General features: G+C 38.3%; 1 protein-coding gene across 1 annotated transcript in view; it reads left to right on the top strand.

Moving 5' to 3' along the window:
* Positions 1 to 23,774, top strand: part of GRID2 (glutamate receptor, ionotropic, delta 2) — a 228,769-nt gene that overhangs the window by 60,621 nt on the left and 144,374 nt on the right. Inside the window, exon 6 of the mRNA XM_009696005.1 lies at positions 17,004 to 17,105. Coding sequence (XP_009694307.1) covers positions 17,004 to 17,105 — 102 coding nt within the window. The remainder of the gene's footprint in view (positions 1 to 17,003; positions 17,106 to 23,774) is intronic.

The following is a 23,774-nucleotide window of genomic DNA, read 5'->3' as shown; positions in this document are numbered from 1 at the left end:
CATGACTTTTAGATAAAGGGAAATTCATTCTTCTCATCACAGCTGTCAACATTTTAACTTTGACTATATACATTTTAAGAGGTTCTTTATATTCCTACAGTTTCAAAAGTAGGAGTGTGAGGTGGAAAGGGAACAGTGATTCTTTAATGTGACATTGATGATAACCTACCCTTAATGGTTTAGAATGGGTCATAAAAAGGCAGATCGTGATCAAAAGAGATAATGAAGATTTATGAAAAGACATTGAATTTTCATTGAGCGAATTGGGTCTGGAACTGCTTGGCCAGGACCTTCGTCTATTTTTTGTGTCTTTCCTTGAGGATTTTTTTTTTATTATTTTTTTTTATTTTCCGCTTTTGCAAGAATATAGCTTTGTGTCTGATTTTGCTCATTTGGACAAGATATTGCATATGGGGCAGTGGGAAGCTCTTCAGCAGCCTAAGTTTGTCTCACATATCCCACCTGGGACTATAAGCATTGCAAGTGCAGAACCTTCTGTGCTGTGGAAGAGGCTCCCCGTTCATTTTAGCTGTGTTTTGGAGGAAGATGACAGTAGCTTCATTACAGGAAAAAATCCTAAATCCACTTTTAATTTATGCTTTATAAGTCCAGTTCCCTTGTGCTTGTGGGCTTTGCTGGATTCATGTAATTGAAATGAGGCAAGAAAAAACTGTAAATTGCATTAACTTGCATCCGTTATCCATAAGTCTTAAGGAGGTGCCCGACATGGCAGCAGTAAGCTTTAGGAGGAGGTCTGCGAGAACTAGCTAATTTACATGTTGTGCAACCTGGCTCTGATGAAATTCTCTCTGTGCATTCTCTACGCTTACAGATAAATTCAGATTATATAGATTTCTGCAGCTGCAATGAATTTTACTATTCCAATGACACATAGTATCTTTTCTGTCATCTTCTGGGTTTTCGGATCTTTTGTTGTTGTGCTGTTTCAGTGTTGCAGAGAAAGCAGATTGCAAATACATAGCAAATGCATCTGCTTGGCGTAAGAACAAAAGCAAATCTGAGAAGCCTGATATTAAACTCTGGATTTTAGAATTGCAGGTCTCATGCTGTAATAATTAGAGGTTTTACAAAATTGTTAACACAAAAAAATCGGGAAAAAGCGTTTCTGTATTCCAACTAATCCCATCCTTTGTGGTTCCACTGCATACGCGTTATTTCTTATGGAATTTCACTCTCTTTGCTTATTAACTAATTTCCTAAATTCTAACAATACGCTGAAGGTTTTGCTTATGTGTTTTGTCTAGGAATTCTGGGACTGAGAGATGCAGAGATTAAAACCAGTGTATGACTCCAAAATTAATATTTGCAGATACTAGTTTGACTTCCTGTAGGTTTGCAGCCTGCATGGGCTGCTGGAAATGCTGGTACTGTTGCCAGGCCCATGGCCCAGCCCAGAGCTGGGGTTCTGGGGGGACGGCTTGAAGTCACCCATTGTAGCTCATCTTCCCTCTTTGGCTAGGAATTCTCTGTGCCAAGGATGCACTACAGACTCCTTTCCTATTAGAAGATCTAAGAAAGAGTTTCAGACATTCAGTCAAAAAAAGTGAAATGCTGAAGTGATGATCTGAGGCTCTGCCATATTCTGTTTGTTATTAATTCTGTCAATACCTAAAAGCTATGAACAAATCACCAGGAACTGGGGCAGTTCATTCTGTGAGATAATTTATTCACAGTGAATTTTTCAGGCACATTCCTTAAGAATTTGAGACGAGCAAAATAAAAATGGGGCTGAGAATCTAAGCCAGAGCACTCTGATCCAGAGATGCCTGAAGTCAGGAGACTTTCTTCAGTTTCCTGGGTCTTTGATTTAGGACTTGAGCAAAAGACACAGCTGTTTGCAAAATTCTTTTTTAATATGATTTCTGTACTAGCTAAAGAAGAGAAAAGGTATTATTTCTGGAGTGTCAGAAGTTGCTTTGTCTTTTGTTTCTCGACATTCAAGGAAGGATGTGTTGTTGTTTTTTAAGATATTCAAATTATGATATGTGCCTGTGATTGATTTCAAAGTTGGAGAGTTTGAGTTAGACTAAAATAGCCAGCCTGATGCCTCAAGAAATTACAAATCACTGAGTCAAGCCCACCTTAGAAAAGACAAGTTTATCTTATTCAAAGAGACGTTTTTCCTTAGGTATTTTACATATGAGAACACTGTGCTCTAGTAAACAAAAAGGAAAAAGAGCTCTGTGCTTTCAAGAACAGCCATTCTCGATGTTCAAAGAATAGTTCCATCAAAGAAGAAACGGCAGAAGCTAAACCCATAAAATAGAGTTGTGGGGGTTTTTATGACTGATTAGTAGCAAGACTTTAGTAGCAAGCTGTCAGAAACAGCATCATGAAATCCACAGGAAATTTCAGGTTTTCAATGCTAGTAATACATACTCTTAAAAGTGTCTTTTGTGGTGTGGTTGAAAACAATCTCTAAAAAGCCTGCTAAAATCTAAAGCTCTGATTCTGGTGTTCTGAGTTATGAATTAAAACTCCTGTCCCATTCTGTCAAGAAAAGGCATATTAGCAGGATTTTAAAATTTGTCTCAAGGACATTTTACCGAGATTATCTAACGCCTGAGTTGTGGGACGGTTTAAAATGAAAACAGCGAACAGAGCTGTTTGCCTACCTCAGAAATGCTTCAGCTAGCACATGGAAACTTTTCACAGACTGTTTGTTTCCTTGATGAATTGAGCTTCCTGTCCCAAACAGCATTAAAAGTAGGTCATGACACCTTTAGGTGTTTTTTTTTTTCTGCAATCTTCCATTTGCAGAGCTGGAAAAATTTTGCCCTAGTTTTAAAAAAAAAATAAATGTCAGTCAAAGACAAAACCTGGAACTTTTCCAGTTAGAAAGTGTGAAACAAGTAGAAAAATAGTAGGAGGGGAACTTGATAGAAGTTATGCTAAAACACTACCTACTGTATTATAACTTAAAAAAAAAAAAAGGATTTAAAGCATTTACAAGCTTGAATACTACTCAGAAACTAGAAGATGACCAATTTATTTGAACACCAGCTTTTGTAATTCAAATGATACATGTGTATGAGTTACAACAGCATTTATTTTACTCTGAACTGACATTTGGAATGGAAAACTTCAGTCTATGTAGTTCAAATTACCAATATCAAACAAATGAAAAAAAAGGATGCGTCATAGCATAAATCATAGGGTGACCTTAATTACTGATTAAACCTCCATCTATTATACCTGTCTGGTAATACATCAATTTATGCTATGATTTGGTATTACAGTTGCTGTTAGTTCTGAGGTCTATTTATAATCAAGAAAAATGGCTTGTTTTCCTTTTGAATATTTTTGTGAATCTTCTTCAAGAAACTAGACAACTGTCATTGGCAAAATTTGCAGATAACTAGAGGAGCAGTCGCCTACTGTAAAAGGGAATCTGGGTTAATTGATAAATTGGGATTTGAAGAATAAGAGTCTTATAGGAAAAGAGGATGGTTTGGATGGAAGATACAGATAGAAATTGCTTGGATTAAGGAGAGGCTTTAAAATCTCCACCTTCTTCACTCTACTTACAGAAGTTTGCTTTCCCATTTCAAAGACATCAACCGCCTGTGAAGCACATGGACAAGATGTCCTGCCTTGATCCCCAGAGAGCATTACCTTCAGATGGAAAGGCCTGTCCTTCACTTCTCTTTTAGATTATGCCTGGCATCTTGCTGCTGTCTGACTGGAAACCTGGATCATGTCCTTCCCTTCTTCCCCCGATTCTTAGTTTTGTTAACCGTGGTGACTATATGGCCTTCGAGTACTGACATCTACAACGATTTTCCTTTCTTGGGGAAAATCATAGTTTGCAGTGACACAAGAGCTGTTTCTTTTAAACAAAACCTCTTTGGTCCTCTAATTCCAGTGTTTGGGTCATTCTAACAGCAAAGAATTGCTTTTGCTGCAACCTGTGACTGCTGCTTTTCATTCTTTCATTGGGCGCCACCAAACAGTCTCGCTCCGGTTATAGGCAGCAATGAGATTCCTCTTCATATCCTCCTCTCGTGGCTGACCAAACCAAGCTCTCTGCTGGCTATGCTGTTGCTAATGTAGCCCAGGCTATAAGAATGTAGACCATGTCAAAAGCCTTGCTAACGTCAAGCAAACTGCAATCTGCTCATCCATCAAGCCAGTCCTCCTTACTGCAGAAAGCAATCAGCTGATCAGGCATGATTTGGCTGGAAAATCTCTGCCAACTGTTCTTCAGCACCTCCCTGTTCTTTGTGTCTTTGGAAATGGCTCCCAAATGGGTTTGCTCCATAATCCCTCAAAGAACTGAGGTTACATTGGCCAGTCTCTGCTTCATAGGGTCCTTTTTCTTGTGCTTATTGAAGACGGGTGCAAGGTTTGCCTTTTTCCAGTCACTGTGACCTTTCAAACATCCGAGTTTTGTAGTGACATCCACCAGCTCCCTCAGCCCTGTTGGATATATCCTGTGCAGTCCCATGGACTCATGTGCTTGTTTAAGCATCCCCTCATTGATTTCCCTCTGTCATGGGTAGTACTTCATTCTCCCGGACATCGACAATCGGTACAGGAGCTGGAAAGCCCAGGAACAGACCTTGCTAGTAAAGATTCAGGCAAAGAAAGCATGTTCCTCAACTGTTTCTGTGCTTGCTGTCTCTAGGTCCCCTTCTCATTGAGCACCAACCCTGTATTTTCCATAGCCTTCCTTTTGCTACAGATGTGCATGGAAGTCCTTCTTTCAGTGCCTTTGTATCCTTAAATCTCCCAGATGCACATAACTTCACCTGAGTGCCATCCAATTTCCTACCTGCTTTCTGCAGATAGCTGACGGTGTGCTAATTAGAAACTCGCTTGTGTACTCTCTTCAAAAAACTGATCATTGTGGTTTGGTCTAGAGGCTAGTAGTCTTGGCAAGCCATCCTGTCATGGTGTTGAAGAGACCATGGACAGGACTGTCAGGCAGGCTGTTTTATGTAAGGAGTTGCTATTTATCTAGGCCATGATTTTATCTTCCCTAAATGTGTTTTTGGCTTTTTGGTCTACTTCATTTTGTTCTACAACTCCTTTTTGACCTATCCTCATCGTAAGTAATCTGCTATTGCCAAGGAGAGTAGACCTATAGGGAAAAGGTTATATCTTAGACCAAATAATACAGTTGGAGGAAAAACAAGAAAGCGTTTTTGTCTCAGAGGACTTTCATTAGTTTTCTGAGCCCAAAGCTTGTTCTCTCCTTTGACTGTATCTCTTGGTCTAATAAAAGATATTACTTCTCCCTACAAGCCTAACCTGTTCATAGAATTACACCAGCAGAGCTACAATGGCACTTCTATATGAGCGGGGAGACAGGAGCCTGCACAATTCAAAATAATGTGTATATGTTAAGGTTATCTGTTCAATATAGTCATTCTGAGCATAGCGATAATTAGCACAGAAATAGAATGGGCTAATTAGACAATTTTTTTTCAAAAGAGATATGACCCTAATAACTATCTGGAGACGGGAATAGAAGATGCTGGTGCATTAAAGGTAGTAATAGGCCTGGTGGAGTGGCTTAAACCTTGTTTTTTTGTCAGGGAAATAGCATATAAGAAGTAACTGCAAAGAAATATTGAGGAAATTCTCTTAGCTACTGAAGTGAGATAAATATGAATACCATTAGCTGGGGGAGAAGGACATTAGTGAATATATTATAGTTTAATACATTGTGAGTAGTACTCAAGTTTTCAAATTATTTTCAAATCCATCTTTAAAAGAAATGACAAAACAACTAGACAGACTGATTTGGGTGCCAGGGGCTTGGACTTACCATTGCTTGTTTGCCGAAGGAATTAGTTTTGATTGTTCAAGGATTTTAAATTTGCTAAAAACTCAGAACTCAGACAATTACTGAGAGTAGGACTATCATGTGCTGTGTAATGCTTACAGTAAGTTACTGATAATGGTTACTTTAGAAAGAATGTGATCTGTATTTTCATGGGTTCTAAAACTGGCAAGAATTGAATTGATAAATGCAGATGTTCATGCCAGAAACCTGATAGTCCAATCACAAGACAAGGATGTTCTGTAAGGGGAATGTTTCCAGCCAAATAAACCAGCATAGCTTTCTGATTATTGAATGCTCTGGAGAAAATGCATGTAATCTCCATAACAGGAGCTATTAGAGGATATTATTCCATGAATAAATTTGTATATGAAAAATAGATGAATTATTCACTTAGTTTTAGTGCATCTTCCATAAAGGCATTTTACCTTTCCTGTAACAGTACCAAGTCTCATTTTAATGAATGTTTTAATGCAATGAAACCTGAGCTGAGCATAAATCCCAGGTGTTGTACTAAAAATGGAGACATAGCCAGGACCTATTCTAGGAAGAAATATAGTTGCATCTGCAGGTGTAGAGATAAGGTTCGATCCTCAGCTAGACTAATGAGGCTTATTTTCACTAAAATACTCTGACTTACACCAAGCAAGACTCTAGCCTTGAATGCCTTATATTCAAGTTCACATTTGCAAAACATGATTGCATATTAGGAGTGCAATGAAGTGCAGGTTAAATGAATAATATATAGCTATGTCAACACAGTTAATGAAAGTGTCTAGAGTAAAGTGTTTAAATCAGAACTAATGCTGACAGGCTAATAGCCTTCATCTCTGCTTTAGACAATGGAGAGATGCCACACCAGGTAATAGGCTCTTTTGACTTTTTTTTTTTCCTCTTCAGCCTGAAGTAGCAGATTTACAGCATATTACCGAGGATTGCATAGATGGAGGTTAGGCTGACAGTGAAATTTTAAAAGACCATGATATTAACAAAAAAAAAAAAAAAAAGAAGTAAGGGAAATTTGTTAAAGTCTGAAACTATAGTAATAATATCTTCTTTCTAAGTTTACGTAAACCAGTAAAATTCTGTGTCACAACAATAATGAACATGAACACTCAAGACAAGAGTAGTCCAGAAAAGAGGCAGCTTTCAAGCAAGCACTCTTAGCCCTGAAGATATTTACATCTTCTCTCGTGTGGCCATTAACCCTAGGGCCTGCTGATTGAACGATAATTAGTGTCCCTAGTGAAAAGCTTCAAGTGTGCATTGGAAGATAATGCAGTGGTACTCACAGGCTGTTCAGAAACAGGACTCCAGGATTCTGTTCCTGGGCTGTATCTAACATTTGGAGGTATATTATTATTTTTAAGTCACCTTTCCAACTGAAGAAATTTGTCTTTTCTCTTGGGAAGGTTCATAACATACTTAGTTTCATCAACATAGCATAAAGGCTGTGATTCCTGCATATCCATGGGCAGATCATACAGAGAGAGAATTCTTGGACGTTTCCAACCCCTCAGTAATTGGTTACACAGAAGAAACAGCCTGGTAATCAGGCAGGCAACATAAAGGTATATGGTATAGCTGAAACTCAGGGGAAAATAAGGACAAAATACTTGTTTTCGGCTCTGTCTCTAATGATAATTATGATTATGGTAAAAAGCTCTATTACATAGGTAACAGTAACGTAGTTCCTACCTCAGATTGTTTACAATCGCATCAAGTGGGTGCTGTTGAAAACAGGTAGCAGCAAGCGATCAGGGCAAGTGTAGTAGCTGTGATGTGCCCAAAGGGCGAGTTTAGTAGCTGTAATGCGCTCAAGAAGGTAATTTGAGCCCAAGTACTGATTTATCAGTATAATCTTAAGATAGACATTTCTCCCTTCTTAAAAGTAGTAGAACTTTCCAAATGGAAAGATGATTTTAAAATTCTTACTATCCCTTAAAATTAAATCTTAGAAACACTGTAGTGATGAGCACAGTATAACTACTTAGCTGGTTAAATAATCGCTACCATATATGCAACAATATGTCATTAGGAGGATCTTTGCTATATTAAACTAAGAGAAATCTCAGTGGTTTAAAGTTCTTCATTTCTTTACACAGTTTCAGCATTGTGTACACTAAACAGGATCCATTGTGGGAATATAGTGTACTAGCAAATCTAATTCCCATCCTTTTCAAGTTAGATTTGTAATGTGTTTCTGTAGTTTTAATTACTAAGATATATTACTAATTTATTTTTGTGGCAAGTTCTAGTGTCATTAAACCAGTGATTTTCATTTGTAATAAAAATGTATTTTACAGATTCGGCTATTCTAGAGAGGGCTTATTAGAAGTGTCAATTCATCTTTTAAACTAATGATTTACTATTTTCCACAAGGATCCTTTATTTAAGCCTTCAGGTATTGTACTACACATCAATTGCCATCTAAGTGTTTATGACATGTAGATTGTTCTGACAACCTTATTTACCATAATGAGAGCAAATACTTGCACTGTATGGAGCAATGAGTTTGTAAAATCACTCAGCCATTCAGGTCCTCCAGAGCAATCTACTAAAAATGTTTTCTCTTGGTAGGCAAAACTCAGCTTTTTCCATCCCAAAATTCTTTCATCTTCCAGTTTTGTCCAACTGGTGGTAAAGCGTGCGAGATATTTTTTTGTTGTTAGCATTTTTCAAAGATTTCTTAGAAACTTTGTGTCTAGTTGTCAGAGTAGTTTTTTGTGCATCAGAGCCAGAGTCATAGCCTGCCTCTGCAATGCTATTTTATTGAGGTGCTTTTTAAAATTTTCAATAGTACATAGTAGACATACAGAAACGTTTCAATTTTTAACAAAATGTTACACTACTCATCTTGGACCTTCTTTAACAGGCAACTTTTTTTTCCCACACTTACTTCAGTGTGTGAAATTTATGCTCACTCATGCCTGTGTTTCTCCGGTACGGAAGCACCCACTCCTGTATGTGGCTCTACTGAACAAGCTACTGACAGATCCTGCTGGGGTTCAGATATCCTTCTCTGGAGCACAAATTAGTAGTAAATACAGAGGGCTCCAAACTTACCTTAAATTATGTATTTTGTGTAATACACACAAGTGTAACATAAACATTTTAAATAGGTTTTGTACAGTTTGGTTCTCAGCTGTGATTGCTATACAGCATCACCACCAGCAACAGACACTGTGCAATCAGAATTACACTTTTCCTGGTGGTCAGGTGATGATGCCTCTGAAGTGTCATTGAGGGCATCATCAGAAGGCCGTACGAGCACAGGTCTGTCTTAGGGACAGCCTTGCTCTGCTGCACAATGATGTAGCAGATGTCCTGTGGTATATAGAAAGGAAAGAAGCTGAATGTATTGTCTGTGCTGAAGGTGAGTTTATAGTGCTGGTAGTTCGAGAGGAAATTGCTTTTGATCATTATCAGTATAACATTTGGTTATCAGCGTAGCAGTTCTGTCAGGGCTTCTAGCACAGAAATAATTTCAGTAACAGTTTATTGATGCTAAAAAGGCCTGTGCTTTGGAAATAAGGCTACACCATCTAGAAGCAAAAATCTTAGAAAGGATTATCTGGACCCCATGAAGAGGAGCCCTGGTATGAAACAGTTCCTCAAAGATTTCCCAGTGCTTGGGTGCTCCTGGCCCCTGTGCTGATCTTGAGGGCTCCAGGTGAACACATCTGCTGTCATTGCAGTTGCATTTAGTAGGATGAAATTCCCTTTTGTAATCCAGGCTGTTGGCTGTGACTATCTCCTCAAATTCATGCTAGACCTTTCTGTTCTCCACTGCCTCAAGCCTCATGGTCCAGAAACAGCCTTCATAAGAAGCTGTTGCTGCTTCTCAGCTGTTGCTTGGTACTGATACTCTGCTTGGTCACTGCTGTGCTGAATTTTTTTATTTCTTTGCTGTCAGTTCTGATTCCTAAGAAAGCTGCTCTGTGCTGAGAGAGTGGAAAAAACACCGCTCAACCTTATTTTCTTTACTACCAAACTCTCAAAAACATATGATCCAGTAAATCACTTGTAATATCTAGTCCATAATACACTGAAAACTGATGACACTCGAGCCATACACCCTGTGAGCGTGGGTTACACTGGAATAATATTTTCTAACACATTGGTGACAAAATGCTGCTTTGATTTACTAGCCAGCATCAAGCTAGCGAGTCTGTGACATATCCAACTTAGCAAACCTCTTTTTTTTTTTTTTTCTCTGCCAACACTGAGAATAAATCCTGGATTTTAGGAATGGAGTATTGATCTATGTGTAAGCAAAGATTGTTCAATCTCTGCATTTCCCATTTAAGCATCATGGGAATCTGGAGGATCAACGGAAAGCAGTTTATCATCTAGTGCTACACTTGCTGCATTGTCATGTTAGCTTCTCTGTAGTGAGAAACTTGAAGGCAATATTCGAGTAATAACTTGGTTTGCCCCTTTTCACCAAAGGTCTCCATCCTTTAGGCACTCTCAGAAGTGCCTTCCCGTATGCATATAAAAATGGAAATGAGTTAAACTGGCCTTTCATGTGAATTTCTCATGTTCCATCAGCGCTTTTTTTTTTTTTTTTTGTGTGTGTGTGGTTGGTGTTGATGCTTTGTGAGCAGGTGTTTCATAGCCCCTGTGCCTGGGAAGCGTGTTGCCCTGGCACATATGAATAGGAGGTGCTCTCATCAGATCTTTCTTTCTTTGTACTACATTTAAGAAGGAGCTGGCAAATCCTTCTCTGCTAAACAACAGAGAGTGTAAGCTGCTTTGATGTCATGGAAGTTTGAACAGCTTCTAGACAGGTACAAATATGCTTTAAGATATGTATATCATCTGTACTGAACAGTGGCATGTGTTCTTACACTACCTCCATACTGACTCCCTAGCCTCTCATGTTGGTGATGAGAGGGTGAACGTGTGAGGAGAGAAAGACCCACATTCTTTGGGATAAAAATAGTATCTTATCACACGTGCCCCTCTCTGACTTTGTGTCTGGGATTTGGAAGGAGTATTTTCATGCCAGTACCTCAATACCTTCAGTAAGGCAGGGATGTGTTTTTATGTGTCTGTTTCTAATTCTATGTTTCATGCCGAAGTTAAGAATTATGTAGGAAAGCCAAACATACTCAGTGTAAGTATATATTTTAAAATAAGGGTGTCATCTTTCAAAGGTTTTCAGAACATATGTTTCCATGGTATGTGCATTCTAGGAACGTTTCCCGGCCTTTACCCAAGTTCTGTGAATGCAGCTCTTGCTTTTCATGCATAAGGAAAACCACAGCAGCAGTATTGCTCAAGGAGCTTTCAGTAGCTAAATAAGTAAATAGATCTACTTTGGAGTAAGTAGTGGCGGAGTATTGCTTCATTTAAAATCCTTTAGCCTGCTGAAGAAAAAGGGAGATTCCCATCTGTTATACCTGAAAAAAAGTATACATCCTAACGTTGTGCTTCATACTGAAAGAAAACCAGATGTAGACTTGGTTGATGCATTTCTGTGTGAGCAGTGGTGCGATAATTCTGCTTACACTTCAAAAACAGAGCTAAAGAGGTGCTACTGAGATTAGCCCAGATGTTCTGTAGCCTCGTTGGGCCTCACATGTACCTAAACACAGTGTTCCTTGTCAGCTGCCTTTAAAACAAGCACAGATTTCTTTAGTACAAACACAGGTCTGTACCACTGCTCTACTACTACAGCTCCTGGGCTGGAGCTAGACAACAGCCTTTGTTTTTCTTCCCAGCTTGGCGAGTGATGAAGCTAATACACAGTTCTCTGTGTGGAGAAGCTAATACACGATTCTCTGTGCGGATTTACTTCTAGAACTGACTCCCTGATGGCTAATTCCATGGTTATATTCAAGAGGAGATTTCCTTTGCAGGAAAAAAGCCAAGGTGCTTCTCAGCATGCCTGCTCACAGAGCTGACCGCAACGCAGTGCGGAGGTACCCAAGTATCTCGGCCCCGGCAGCGGTCTGCTGCAGAAGCAGGGCGTTCAGCGTAGGCCTATTACTCTGCTCTGAAGGATTCACTGATTTGGTTTATTGGACTGAGTTTGTTGAGAATCCTGCTCTGTAAACTCACTTTTGTCCAAAATGAAACAGTGCTGGGTTTGTTCTATGCTATTACAATTTTGATTTATTTCTGGAACGCTGCCCCCAGAATTTTTGAGTCCTGCAACAGCTCAAACGGTTTTTACTGAACCCTTTCTGAAAAAGCAGGGAACTTTTCCTGCACAGCGATCCACAGTGAGGTCACCAAATGACAAAGGGGTGATGTCTGTATTGGGTCAAAGAACAGGATTTTCTGAGTGTTTGACTTTAATTGGAGTATGGAGGCAGTGGGAAAGAGATCACCATCTGGCTTATTAATAACCTTATCTGCGTCTTTTATTCAAAGTTGTATAAGGATTTCAGAGGAGAGGAGCGAAAAAAAACCCGAAAGATGAAAGCAGGAGAAGCAGGGCTATACAGTAATGCATTTTGTTAAGTCCCATCTCCTTCGTAACACAAGAGGAGAGAGAGGAGTTGAGGGGAAGTTTCCTGAGGGGACTGCCTGAGAGAAAAGCAGATCCAAGGGCTAAAGAGAAAGGAGGAAGGACCCAAAGTGATTTGAAAGATGAGTCAAAGCTGGATGAAGTGAAAAGTGAGGTCCCTTTACCAACCCAAACCCTAAATGAAAAAAGCCAGAGAGGAAGAAGGCACAGGAAACAGCAGGGAAGATCAAGGGAAAGAAAAGCAAAGAGGAAAGAAAGTATACTGAAAGTACACAGAGAAATGGCAAGAGGCACTGCAATATAGGAAAGAGCAAGATAACCACAGGTTAGGGAACCGCTGAGAGTACTGAATTCACCGAGGACTAGAGAAGGAAAAAAGGGTGTTTTCCAAAGATAAAAGAGAAAACACTTAGAAGTGGGAAATGATAGATTAAAACCACCAAATTTCAAATGAAAGGGAAAGTAGTAATAGAGAAAGTAAGCTAGAGATGAAGGGGGGAAAAAGTGAGGAACCATTAGAATGACACTACTGGCTTGGGAGGGGGTTCATTGTCTTTGAGATGTGGTGATTTACTATACTTTCCAAAATTCTACCATTAGAGTTCCTCTGGAAGCTTAGCCTAAGCGCTAAGCACGAGCTTCACGAGTGGAGCACACAGTGAGAGAAGAGCTATGCAGTCTGTGCTGCTTTCCCCATACATGCAACATTTGTCAGTGGTCTAAAACGTCCAATTATAACTTCTAGCACCAATCTGGGTGCACGAGTCCTTAAGAAAATATTGAATCAAGAGCTGGTAAACAAACAGCCAGCAGGTTACCTGCAGAAAACTTTCCATTAGATTCTTCATTTCAATTCAATAAGAAAATGAATTGTGGGCAGTCCCCCCAAAGCAAAACATTTTATTAACTGTGTGCAGCGTTATTCTGCCGTATGCTTTGGCTTTGAGGAAAGAAATTCTTACTTAGGTCACTCGTACTTGTGTCTGTGATCAGTTAATAAAACAAATAGACCACCTTGAGTGCTGCAATTATAAGCCACTGGATGTAAAACTAAACTCGGGTATTCACATTCTCCTAACACAGCTTGAAAATAACAAAGAGATTCCAGGGGCAGGTCATTCCTTCTAGTCCAGAGACAAATTAAAGCAATAAAACTTACCGTACAAAGTAATTAACTGAATGCACAGAACTATATAGGTTTCACCACACAGAATGTAGGAGAAACAAGTGCTGCTATACATTATCCAATTTGTTGAACACAGTATTTTCTATTGATTTTAACAACTTATTATTTGCTGACTATTACCCAAGCTCCAGTGAAGGGAGAAGTTAAACACAGAGAGCTTTCCTGCTAACCAATTGTATTAGGAAATGGCTGTGAAGGACAAAACTGATCCTTGTTTCTTTAATCAAGCCCAGGAGTACAAAGGTCCTCGGTTCACCCTGACCATCAGACTTTTTGCAGATTTGGTTGACCAACTGCTGGGTGTTGGCTAGAGAGCAGAACTGAAAGGACTCTTTAACCAGGTGACAGAGTGTCTGACTAAATTTTACGTAACTGAAAGTACCAGGATGACAAACAAAACGTCTTCTGTGGCATTTCTTCTGTGAGACAGTCTTTCATCTATAGGATTGAGTCTCTGATTTCCCAGTTGTCGTTGGACATATTAAACAACAGCTGACAAGAAGCAGCAGAAACACTCTGTGCAAAACTATTTCTATGTTGTCCTGCTTGAATTTTGCCTAAACTGGTGTCCTAGCAAAGTTTGTAAATGCTGAATCCACACATCACAAAAAAAAAACCCAACCAAACAAAACCCCAAACTTTTTCTTCGTTATTTTTTGTTGTGTAGCCCATTTTGAGTCTTCCCAGCACACCTGAGAGTTAGACTCTCCTGAGTGCTGTTTCATGACAGCTTCATGCTGTGTTTTCCAGCCATGTACATTGACTATGCTTTGGAATGGAAAAGGGCGTTATTAACGTGCATTTCTTCCGTTGAAGTCGTATCTTGGAAAAAGTCAGTTCCTAAAGCAGGTTGGTCCTGGGTGAAAATGGAATCGGGAGTTTCTGAAGAACTTGTGGGTACTGCAGGTGAGGAGGCTGGTATTTCTGTGGGTGGTCAGCTCTCTTACGAGCTGCTACTGGAGCAGTTCCTCAGCAGTGCTCTGTGGTGGGCATTTCCACTGGAAATGTTTTGTCAGGGTGTCTGTAGTATTACCAAAATTGTGTTCTTTTTTTCTTTTTTTTTTTTTTTTCTTTTCTTTAAATGCTAGGAAAATAAAGAAAAGTGATAGCCATCCTGGTGTCTTGATCAGTTCCAGTTGCAGATGTAACAGTGTTTTATCTTTCAGGTTTCCCTTGCAGCTTCTCTAAAGTGTTTTCTGCTCTTTACTGTTCCGTAGTGTTGCTGTGATGCAGTCTGAGCTCAGAGGTGGTTGCATTGTAGTGCTGGATGAAGCAGTTCCTATATATTTTCTATATTAATTAAAGTCACAGAACATTCTACACTCTCCTGTAGTGACAAGTGCTTGAGTAATGCATTCGTATCAGTGTTCTGGTTTTACTTATTTTCTGTGATTGTCCTCAACTGTGATCACACCAGGCCAATGTATTTTTCTCAATTAATTGACACAGTTTTAATCTGCGTTTTACTCTGCCAGAAAAAAAGTGAAAGCACTCAGCAGAGTTCACTGATTTCACAGGAAGTAGGGAAGAAAATCTGGCATAAGCTCTGTCGTAAAGGCATGATAGATTTTAGTGTTCCAAGTCCCTTAGAAATCACTGTCTGGAAATTGATATACATAAAATAGATTTTGCCTATTTTAACACCGATACACAAATTACAGACCTTCCATAATGCATAGTACATGTGGGCAAAAATTTCTTATGAAGAAAGGAGGTCAATTTTTGGCTCTGCCAGCAAAACAGGAGAGCAAAACCCATTCTAAAAAGATGATAGAGGGGCTAAGAAGCTGGGAGGTGGGATGATCAGAAAGAGATTGTAAATTGGATGCAAAGGAAGAACAACGTTGACAACTTTCCATCTTCATCATTTTATATCTGAATGTGACAAGGTGAATGCTGTCATTAGAATAAATAAAAGAAACTGCAATGGAAGTACAAGCACTGTAAACAGCAAAATTCATACGATATGAAGATGACAAGTACTGTGCTTAACAGAGAGCCATATGGTTCTACACAAATCAACCAGAATTAATGTGAGATTCTGTTATTGCCTGATCGATTCTCTCATTTCAACTATCAGAGACAGAACAAAAGAAAAAGGAAGTAAATGCAGAAGCAAGAAATATTTTGCAGAAGCAGTTAAGCAAGAGGTAGAGCTGGAGAGGCAGCTTCGTACCAACTCCATCTTGCTGTTTCAGCAATAGTTACATTTGCTCCTTGCTGCAATGACAAGCTCAAATTGTCATCAATAAATGTTGATTATTTTTCAGCTAATAACAGTAAGCAGCTCCCACTCAAAATCAATTTCAACTTTATTGGCAAGGCAGTGCACATTTGTCTTCACCATGATGTGTTGCATAAAAGAACAATTGAATTGAAAATTAAATGAACAATAATTGAAAAGAAAATGTGCCTTTTTAAAGGAAAATTAGTGTTATGCTAAATTTCCAGGAATCAATTATGTTGTTTTTTTTTCCTTAAAAAGGTAGAATGGGTCAGGCTAAAAAGTTAATTATATAAATATGTAGACATTAATGTACATAATTAAAAATGGACTTTAACCTCAAAGGGATACAAAGGATCTTTAGTAACTTCCTAGGGTTTTAAATCTGGCAAAAGTAGTACAGTTCCTGTGGTAATTATACTTCCAACACATTTGGATATGCTAATTGGATCTAAGTTCTAATTAGTTTTTTTATGTGACTAAGAATGACAATTGCTGAATTAATTTAATGCACTTTTGTTCTGAACTTGGTGCTGTTTTCAATATTTGTAGTACATAGAATGTAGGGTATCAAATGCTTTGTTTTATAGGACGGCGGTGGTTTATCACATACAGTGTACAGTGCACACACTTCAAACACATTCACTACATTTCGCTGCGTTATGACAGGTAACGCACCAATGCAAAGCATCTTGTAGCTGAATTCCTTTTTCTGCATTATCTATTGCAGTCCTTTCTCAATACTGTGATGTGCCTATTCAGTCGTCTTTTCCTCAGTCATCTTTAAATGTGACTTTTAACCTGGTTAAAAATCACTTCTGTTTCATTATCAATGAATAGTACAAGTTTTAATTAAAACTAGGGTAATTCATTTCATCAGAGTTCTGCTAGGAAAGATGGGCTGGGGCAGACAGCATGCTAAAATTATGGTAGCTATTATTTCTTCAATTAGTGTATTACTGAAAGTCAGGTAGAAGTATTGTTACAGCCATACTACTTTTTAAATGTGTTTGATTAATATGGAAGTCCTCCCTGAGCTCTTCTAAAGCAGTATGTATCTCCCCAAACCCTGGATGCTCTCATCCATTCCTCACTGGTATTTAAAAGCACAAAGTGATATCCCTAATTGCTTCATTTTTAATTTAAAGATGAATCTGTGCGCAAGCCCTTCCCTGATTTTTCGCCCCATTGATTCCAGAAGGTGTTCTGTTTATTTTGTACAATCCTGCTTAAAGGTGTCTCAGAGGAATCACTGGCAAAGTTTTATGGGCTATGAGGAAATGATTCCTGTTTTCTCTTTCAGCTCGGCTGCTGGAATCCTATCACTGGTCTGAATGGATCGCTAACAGACAGAAAGTTGGAGAATAACATGCGAGGAGTGGTTCTGCGTGTGGTGACTGTGCTGGTAAGCAGATCCTCATCCTTTTGCGCTAGCATGAATGTATTTTCTTCCTCTTGCCTCGTCTTTTTATTAAGTACACCATTCTACCAAGAATTTAGTCAATGTTTGAGTGTCTGATTTCAGCTTGTCAATACCAGAGCAATGGAGCAATTTCCACAAAATAAACTTATTTATCGGTACAGTTCCTTTCAGAGAGAATCAAATATGTTGAAACCCATTTCTTCCACAGACACATACTAAATTAGATGACACAACTATATGAACTGATCAAGGGCAACTTCAAGAGCCCTGGTAGCTAAAGTTACCTAGCTGAAACTCTAAGTGATTCATAAGGTGTAGCTGCCTTCCAATTACCTTCCCAAATTGAGTGCAGTCTGACACAAATTGCCGCACTCGGGAAATATTTGAGGTCAGCTTAGGGTGAGTAACATTAGTTCAGTAAAACATCTACTGTCCCCTCCTAGCTTTTCTTTTGCCAGGTTCTTCCTCCGTGTAGACACCTTGCGTTAAGCAGTTGCAGCAAAGTTGGTGGTTTAAAGCTGAACAGACAATGTCTACCAGAATAGGAAGGTATTTTATGATATGAGGTCAGTGTATTCCCTGTCATAAACTTTGGCTGCTTAAGCAGAAGTTGTTCGAGTGGAAAAAAAGAAATAAAGAAAAAGAAATGAATATGAGATGTATAGGCCTCTTTGAACTGATGCCCAAACACAAAGTTGACCCAGGGCTGCAGTACTGTCAAGGTTATATGGAGCTACTTCCCTCTCTCTACCATCTACTCATATTTTTCATTACCAATTTGGTGGTTGAGGGCCTGACTGCTTGCTTATAAAGAACAAGGCAAGAGTGGTTTCCATGGTTTGCATTGCTGATACTGCAAGATGAAGGAAAAGGCTCAGTCAGGGGTGGAAAGTGAAACCACCAGAGCATGTCAGTGCTACAGACAGAGCAGTTTTGTACCCCTCCCATTATTTTATGGGTCTTTAAAAGCTGTTATCTGTCAGGGCGTCCATTCTGTTCCAGCTCTTAGTGCACTACAGAACTTCTGTAATACTATTTACAAAACAAAAAAAATCCCCAACCAAATAAGAACGAGTGCACAGAAAAGACAAAGCAGTAGGGTGGATTTTTTTTATACTTTAATTGCACGTTCATCAAAATAGCATCATGGTGGCAGTGGCTGATCCTTGTCGTTTGCCTGATGCTCATATTAATTGATTCAGTATAATTTTCTGTTGACAAAAATTATCTGTGGATGTTGTCTAGCAAAAGAAATTCAGATTAGAGTCTTGGACTTTTTTTGGTATTTCTTCTTCTCTCTCTCACCACTCTGTTCCTCTGATTTCATCCCTAGTTGTTTCAATTAGCTTGCCAGAGAGCATACTTCTTTCTAGTCACTGTAGCATGAATATTTAGCAACTTGCAAAAAATACGAAAAAGTCACTAGTTATGCGGATAGGATTCTATATTAATAATAAAAACAGAAGGCAGACATTTAAAGTTCGGCACACAGCACATGGCGCTTCAGTCTCCTCACTGCAGTCCTCATGCACTGCCTCACGTGAGCGCACAAAAGCCATTTGGTTTTGTCAACAGTTTTAAAGCACAACTGGTGACAACTACCATGCACAACTAGCAAAAAACACGGTTAGTCTGAATTGTGCTTTGTTAAAATCTGCTACCTGACTTTAGTTTTATGTAGAGTGTGCATTGAAGGCAATATATGGGGAAGATGCAAATGGTTCGTGTTGACTTCATAGCATAAAACTTCCTTTACTCTCTTAAAATTGTAAAGCTTTGCATGGCTGGTCAGTGCAATCTAGACAAAACCAACTGTGAACCACACTACAAATTGAGGTTTGTTTGAATTTACTCAGCAAAGATGAGAGGCAAGGATTTTGTAAACTGTGAATAAAGGGAAGAAGCAAATACTTACTTAAACTCATGAACCAGAAACAATATTTTTCACTAGCAATTCCCTTGACTGATGGTGCTTTCCCCCAAATGCCAGAAATCAGGAAGATAAAATACCATTTCTCCCTCATCCACAAACTCTAATGGATGAGAGAGAGGCAGACAGACAGATCGACCCCGACAGAAAATCAAGCTGCTAACTGAAAGCATGAAGAGAATTTGGACAGTGCAGATGCCAGAATTGCAAAGTGCTAATTATTTCTCACCTCTCTAATCTGTGGCTAACATAGATGTTGCTACCACCCCTGTGGGGGACGGAGCATTACTTAGGATGCTTACCCTCTAGCAGCTTCTCTTACTGCTCTTGCTATGCGTAAGTAAGGGTTATTCCTGGGGATATGCTGACTTCTAAATAGCTGTCATTAGCATATCATTACTTCAAACATATATGTTGCTATAGGATAAATTTTTAGGGACTTGACTTGTTGCTAATTATAGCTTGATTCCCATCTTTTTTCACATAGCTTATTACAATGGTGCAATTATGTTATTTTTATCAGAATAGAACGAATAAATAGATATAATATTTGAATTTGAGTGGAGTCTTCGCTGGCATGCCAGAACACTGGAAATGAAGGAAAGCTATAAAAAAGAAGTATTAATACTTGTTTTCTCTCATTTTAAAATTAGACTTTTAGTGCCTCTGTCGTTATTCAAGTTAGACAATCTTGTTCTTAGAAGAACTTGGTCAAGAAACACGCTGACTAGAATTTCATTAAGCCATATTCATTTTACGTGTATTATCAAAATAAATTTACTGTTAAGGCCATTAATTTTGTGAAATAGAATAAAAATTTCAAGTTATAGTTTGGACAAATTGACAGAACTCTTTCAGGTAAATCATAGTAATATGTGGAAAAGCAGCATTGATCTGGTTTTATATCTGCTGGATGGGACAAAACTGGAAATTTATACTTCGCTTGTGTGATTGTGCAATTCTTGCCTTTGATGTGAGTGCAGGAGGGATTTTACCCATCAACTTTATTTTAGCGATGATCTTTATCATACTTCCTTTTCCATCTTTCTCCAAGTTCTTCAATTAAGTCAATACATTTCTGTTAAAAGTAAAGAATCTATTATTGACTGTGAATGATTAGTTATTGTTACTAATTCTGCCGGTTTCTTGGGGAAACAAGAAGACTCATGTTAAAATTAAATAATAATACCTTTGAATATGAAGAGATTTCTTTTTCATTGAGATTTGAGAAGTTAGTATTAATTTGTTAATTTGTTCTGTTAACACTTCAAATCTCTTGTGTCTTTCTAGATAGCAACCCTTCTCTTCTTCCAATTTCATTTTATTACGCCTTCAGGTTGAAAAGGAGTAATTCTAAAAATTGCAGTAGAATTTGAAAGGATAGCAAATTGTAACACCTGGGTTATACTGCATTATACTTATGGAATGAAACATTCTGCAGTCTGAAAATAATAAATTATTGGGACTAATTTCCCCAAAGCAGTCCTTCAAAAAGCAAGTGCTGAACAATTCACATCATCTGCATCCATCTACTAATTCCTTTCCGTAGAAAAATTTAATAATTATGGGCTACGTACCTGCAGATCCAAAACAAAATCTTTTTGAGAATATGACAGAATACAGTATGTCCCCAAATTGGAAATCTCTGGTTTCATTTGGCAGTGAATCCTGGCTCCTCTGAAGTTAATGGGAACTCTGTCTCCTTTGCATAAATAGGAATAAGAAATAATTCTTTGTGTTTTATTCTGAGGGGAACTTGTAATCATGCCTGAGTACGTGTGATTCAACGTTTTAATCTGACTTGGGTTAGTACCACACTTTCTGCACTTCTAGAAAAGGTTTATTTTGTCTTACTTAAGTATCAAGTGTCTCTATCTTGGACTGCTTCCCCACATGTAGTCAAAGTTTGGACTTTGTGTTCGACAAGTTACTTTTAAGTTCAAGTGACTTGCAGGTGAATTTCTGAAATGTATTCCGAGTTTCTGAATTGTAGCTCAATCAAAGGTCAGCATAATAACTCCAGACAAATTCAGAGTGTCTTGAATGAACAATTGTCCAAGAACAAATTTAACTAGATATCCATTATGGCTATTTCAGTTTATCTTCCTCTTTTTCAGCTGCTCAGTTTTATTGAAGGAGAGCTAGAATACAGCAGATATTCTCATAATATCATTTTAGTAGCAGTGGCAATTAATGAATTATTCATATGAATGTTAAGCCATCAGAAATGGAGTGAGTTTTGGCCTGTTTGACAATGAATAGGCCAGCAGGTATTCACAAAATCATGTTTCTAAAAAAGCCCCTGTTGTTTGAAAAAGGAAAAAAAAAGAAACTCCTCATTTTAAAGAATTAACACCTTGATTGAAAAGGACAGAGCATTTTCTGAAAGTGCATAAGGTGTAACTTCCTAACGGTGCAAAATATATTTGTGACTTTACATGAAAATTCAATACAGCTCCCAAACAGGAGGCATGTATTTTCGTATCTGGATGGCTCTGAAAATGCAGGCAGGATGAAGGAAAGAAAAATAATAGCAAGAGATACTGAATTATGCTTTACTGCACATCCCTATGCACTCTTTCTTGGGAGTTCCTGCCTGGGTTACTTGCACAGAGCTAGGTGGACCAGAGGCAGTTTGGTGAGCCTTGGCTCCAGGTGGGCACTGTGGGAGATGGTGTGCTGAGAGGGCTGGCAGAAGGGTAGACAACCATAGCGCTAAAAAAAAAAAAAAAAAAAAAGTATCATTTACACCAGGGAAAATATATTATCATATGTGGACTAGTTTAATTCTCAATGGTCGACATTAAATGCATGACCATTTGTTGCCCAGATTAGCAAACAAACCTGAAAGCAGACAGTATCTTTAGGGACATGAGCTGGCAGGAGGTCTGCATCTTCAGTCCCTTTTTCTGTTGAACTTACCACTCAGAGGAAAGATGAAAAGTAAGATATGAAGGTAAGTCCTGGCTTTAAAAGCTGAGACTGTCTTTGGGATTTTGACTTCTAACGCTGGTTTAAACAAAGTTAAAAAAAAGTCCTTTCCAAAAAGCTGGAGTAGCTTTTGGAGTGATAGGAAAAAGGAAAGGTATAAGAGAGCTGAAATAAGACAGTGTTTAAGCAGAGGAGCAAACAGTCAGAAGTGATAAAGGGTAAAAATGGCAGGACAAAAACATCAGTGAATGACTGTAAAATAAAGATTAACCGCAGCAAAGATTGTGTGGGGTACCTCAGGAAATACTGAATAAATATTTTATAATAGTGTACAATCAGAATAGTCTCATAGATAACGCCCCTTCTGTTTTTTCCCATTTTTTCGGTGCTCACTTTTCTCATGTAGTCCAGATCCCTTTCCCCACTTTCACAATTGAATGGTGTGCACTTCTGTGAATCCTTCTTTGTTCTACCAGGCTACGCTCTCTATGCACCAGTGTCTACAGTCTTTTAAAAAAATAATTTTAATTAAGACATGTCTTATACTAAATTATATGTTGCTCTATGTCTCAACATTATTGGCGTGCTGGGCTAGAATGCACCATAGTGAATGTCCTATGGCAACAGAAATGCCTTAGGAGGTGGTAAGGTTAAGAAATGTGACTTGACTATCTTCATCAGTTGTAGTTCTTGTGTTTTGAGCAAATATATTTTACTCTTTTTACCTGTAAGGGATAAATCCTTCTTTGATGGCTATTTATACACCTGAGTTTGAATGGCAGCAAAACTGTGAGTGATGTTGTTTATTCTATCTGGAGTCTGTCATAAAATCTCTATATACTATAACTCAGTAATGTATTTAGTGTGTACCATGTGTGCTGTAGTTAAAATATTTCAAAAATATTTGAAGTTTTAGAATATTCCATTGCTAGCTGTAAAGAATGCAAGATTTCCTAGGCAGCAACAAATCCCTGTGTCTTGATTTCTCTTCCTTTTTGCTGCCCATATCCATCTTTGAAAGAAAGTTGCAAAGAATGGATCTTTTACAGACAAACACATCGAGAAAAATGTTCAGTGAAATGATGGTAAATTATAGCAACAGTGGTAGAGGTGTTCATTTCATTGGTGAATGAACAAAACCATCAGGAGTAATGATGCATGACAGGATTAGGCTCAGTATTTACTATTCTTCATAGCTACCCTGGCTGTTGACGTGAAAGCTGTCGTTTGGTATGGGATATGCATGACAAGGCTGTCTTTCACCCATGGAAAATTCAGTTGCTATTGGAATATCTTTTCATGGGGCAGATTTTCCAATTTGGAAACTTGAATTCAGATTTCAGGGCATGATGCTGGACAAGCATTTATTGAAACTGAAATTTTGACATTAAAAAAAAATTATTCACTTTTATGGATTTTAGTAATAGTTTGCTCATTCTAATGTAAGGAGGATTTTTTAAATGGCTTGGGATATATTCTCACAGTATGAATCACTTTTTACTCTCCTAAAATGTTATTATCATATCTTTAAAATTAAAAATGGAACTTAATTGCTTGTTGGTTGGTCAAAAGTTTACTCAATGTTTTTAAGGACCAGTAAACTATGACTAGTTACAGCAAATGTTTCCCATCATAAGGTAAGTGTAGCTCTCGGAGCTCCTACAACACTTGCTAATGCTAAGAATAGTTGGGCATTCAGTTGTAGGAAGGCCGTGGACTCTTTGTCAGAGGCCTGTCCAGGAGGAGTAGGTTCGTGTTTGTCTTGGTAGTTTTATCCTGAGTCGGAGAAA

The sequence above is a fragment of the Cariama cristata genome, unplaced genomic scaffold (assembly GCF_000690535.1).
Source record: "Cariama cristata isolate BGI_N322 unplaced genomic scaffold, ASM69053v1 scaffold10292, whole genome shotgun sequence".
NCBI lineage: Eukaryota > Metazoa > Chordata > Aves > Cariamiformes > Cariamidae > Cariama > Cariama cristata.
Note: the sequence above shows the minus strand (reverse complement) of the source record. Positions and strands in the feature narration are given on the sequence as shown.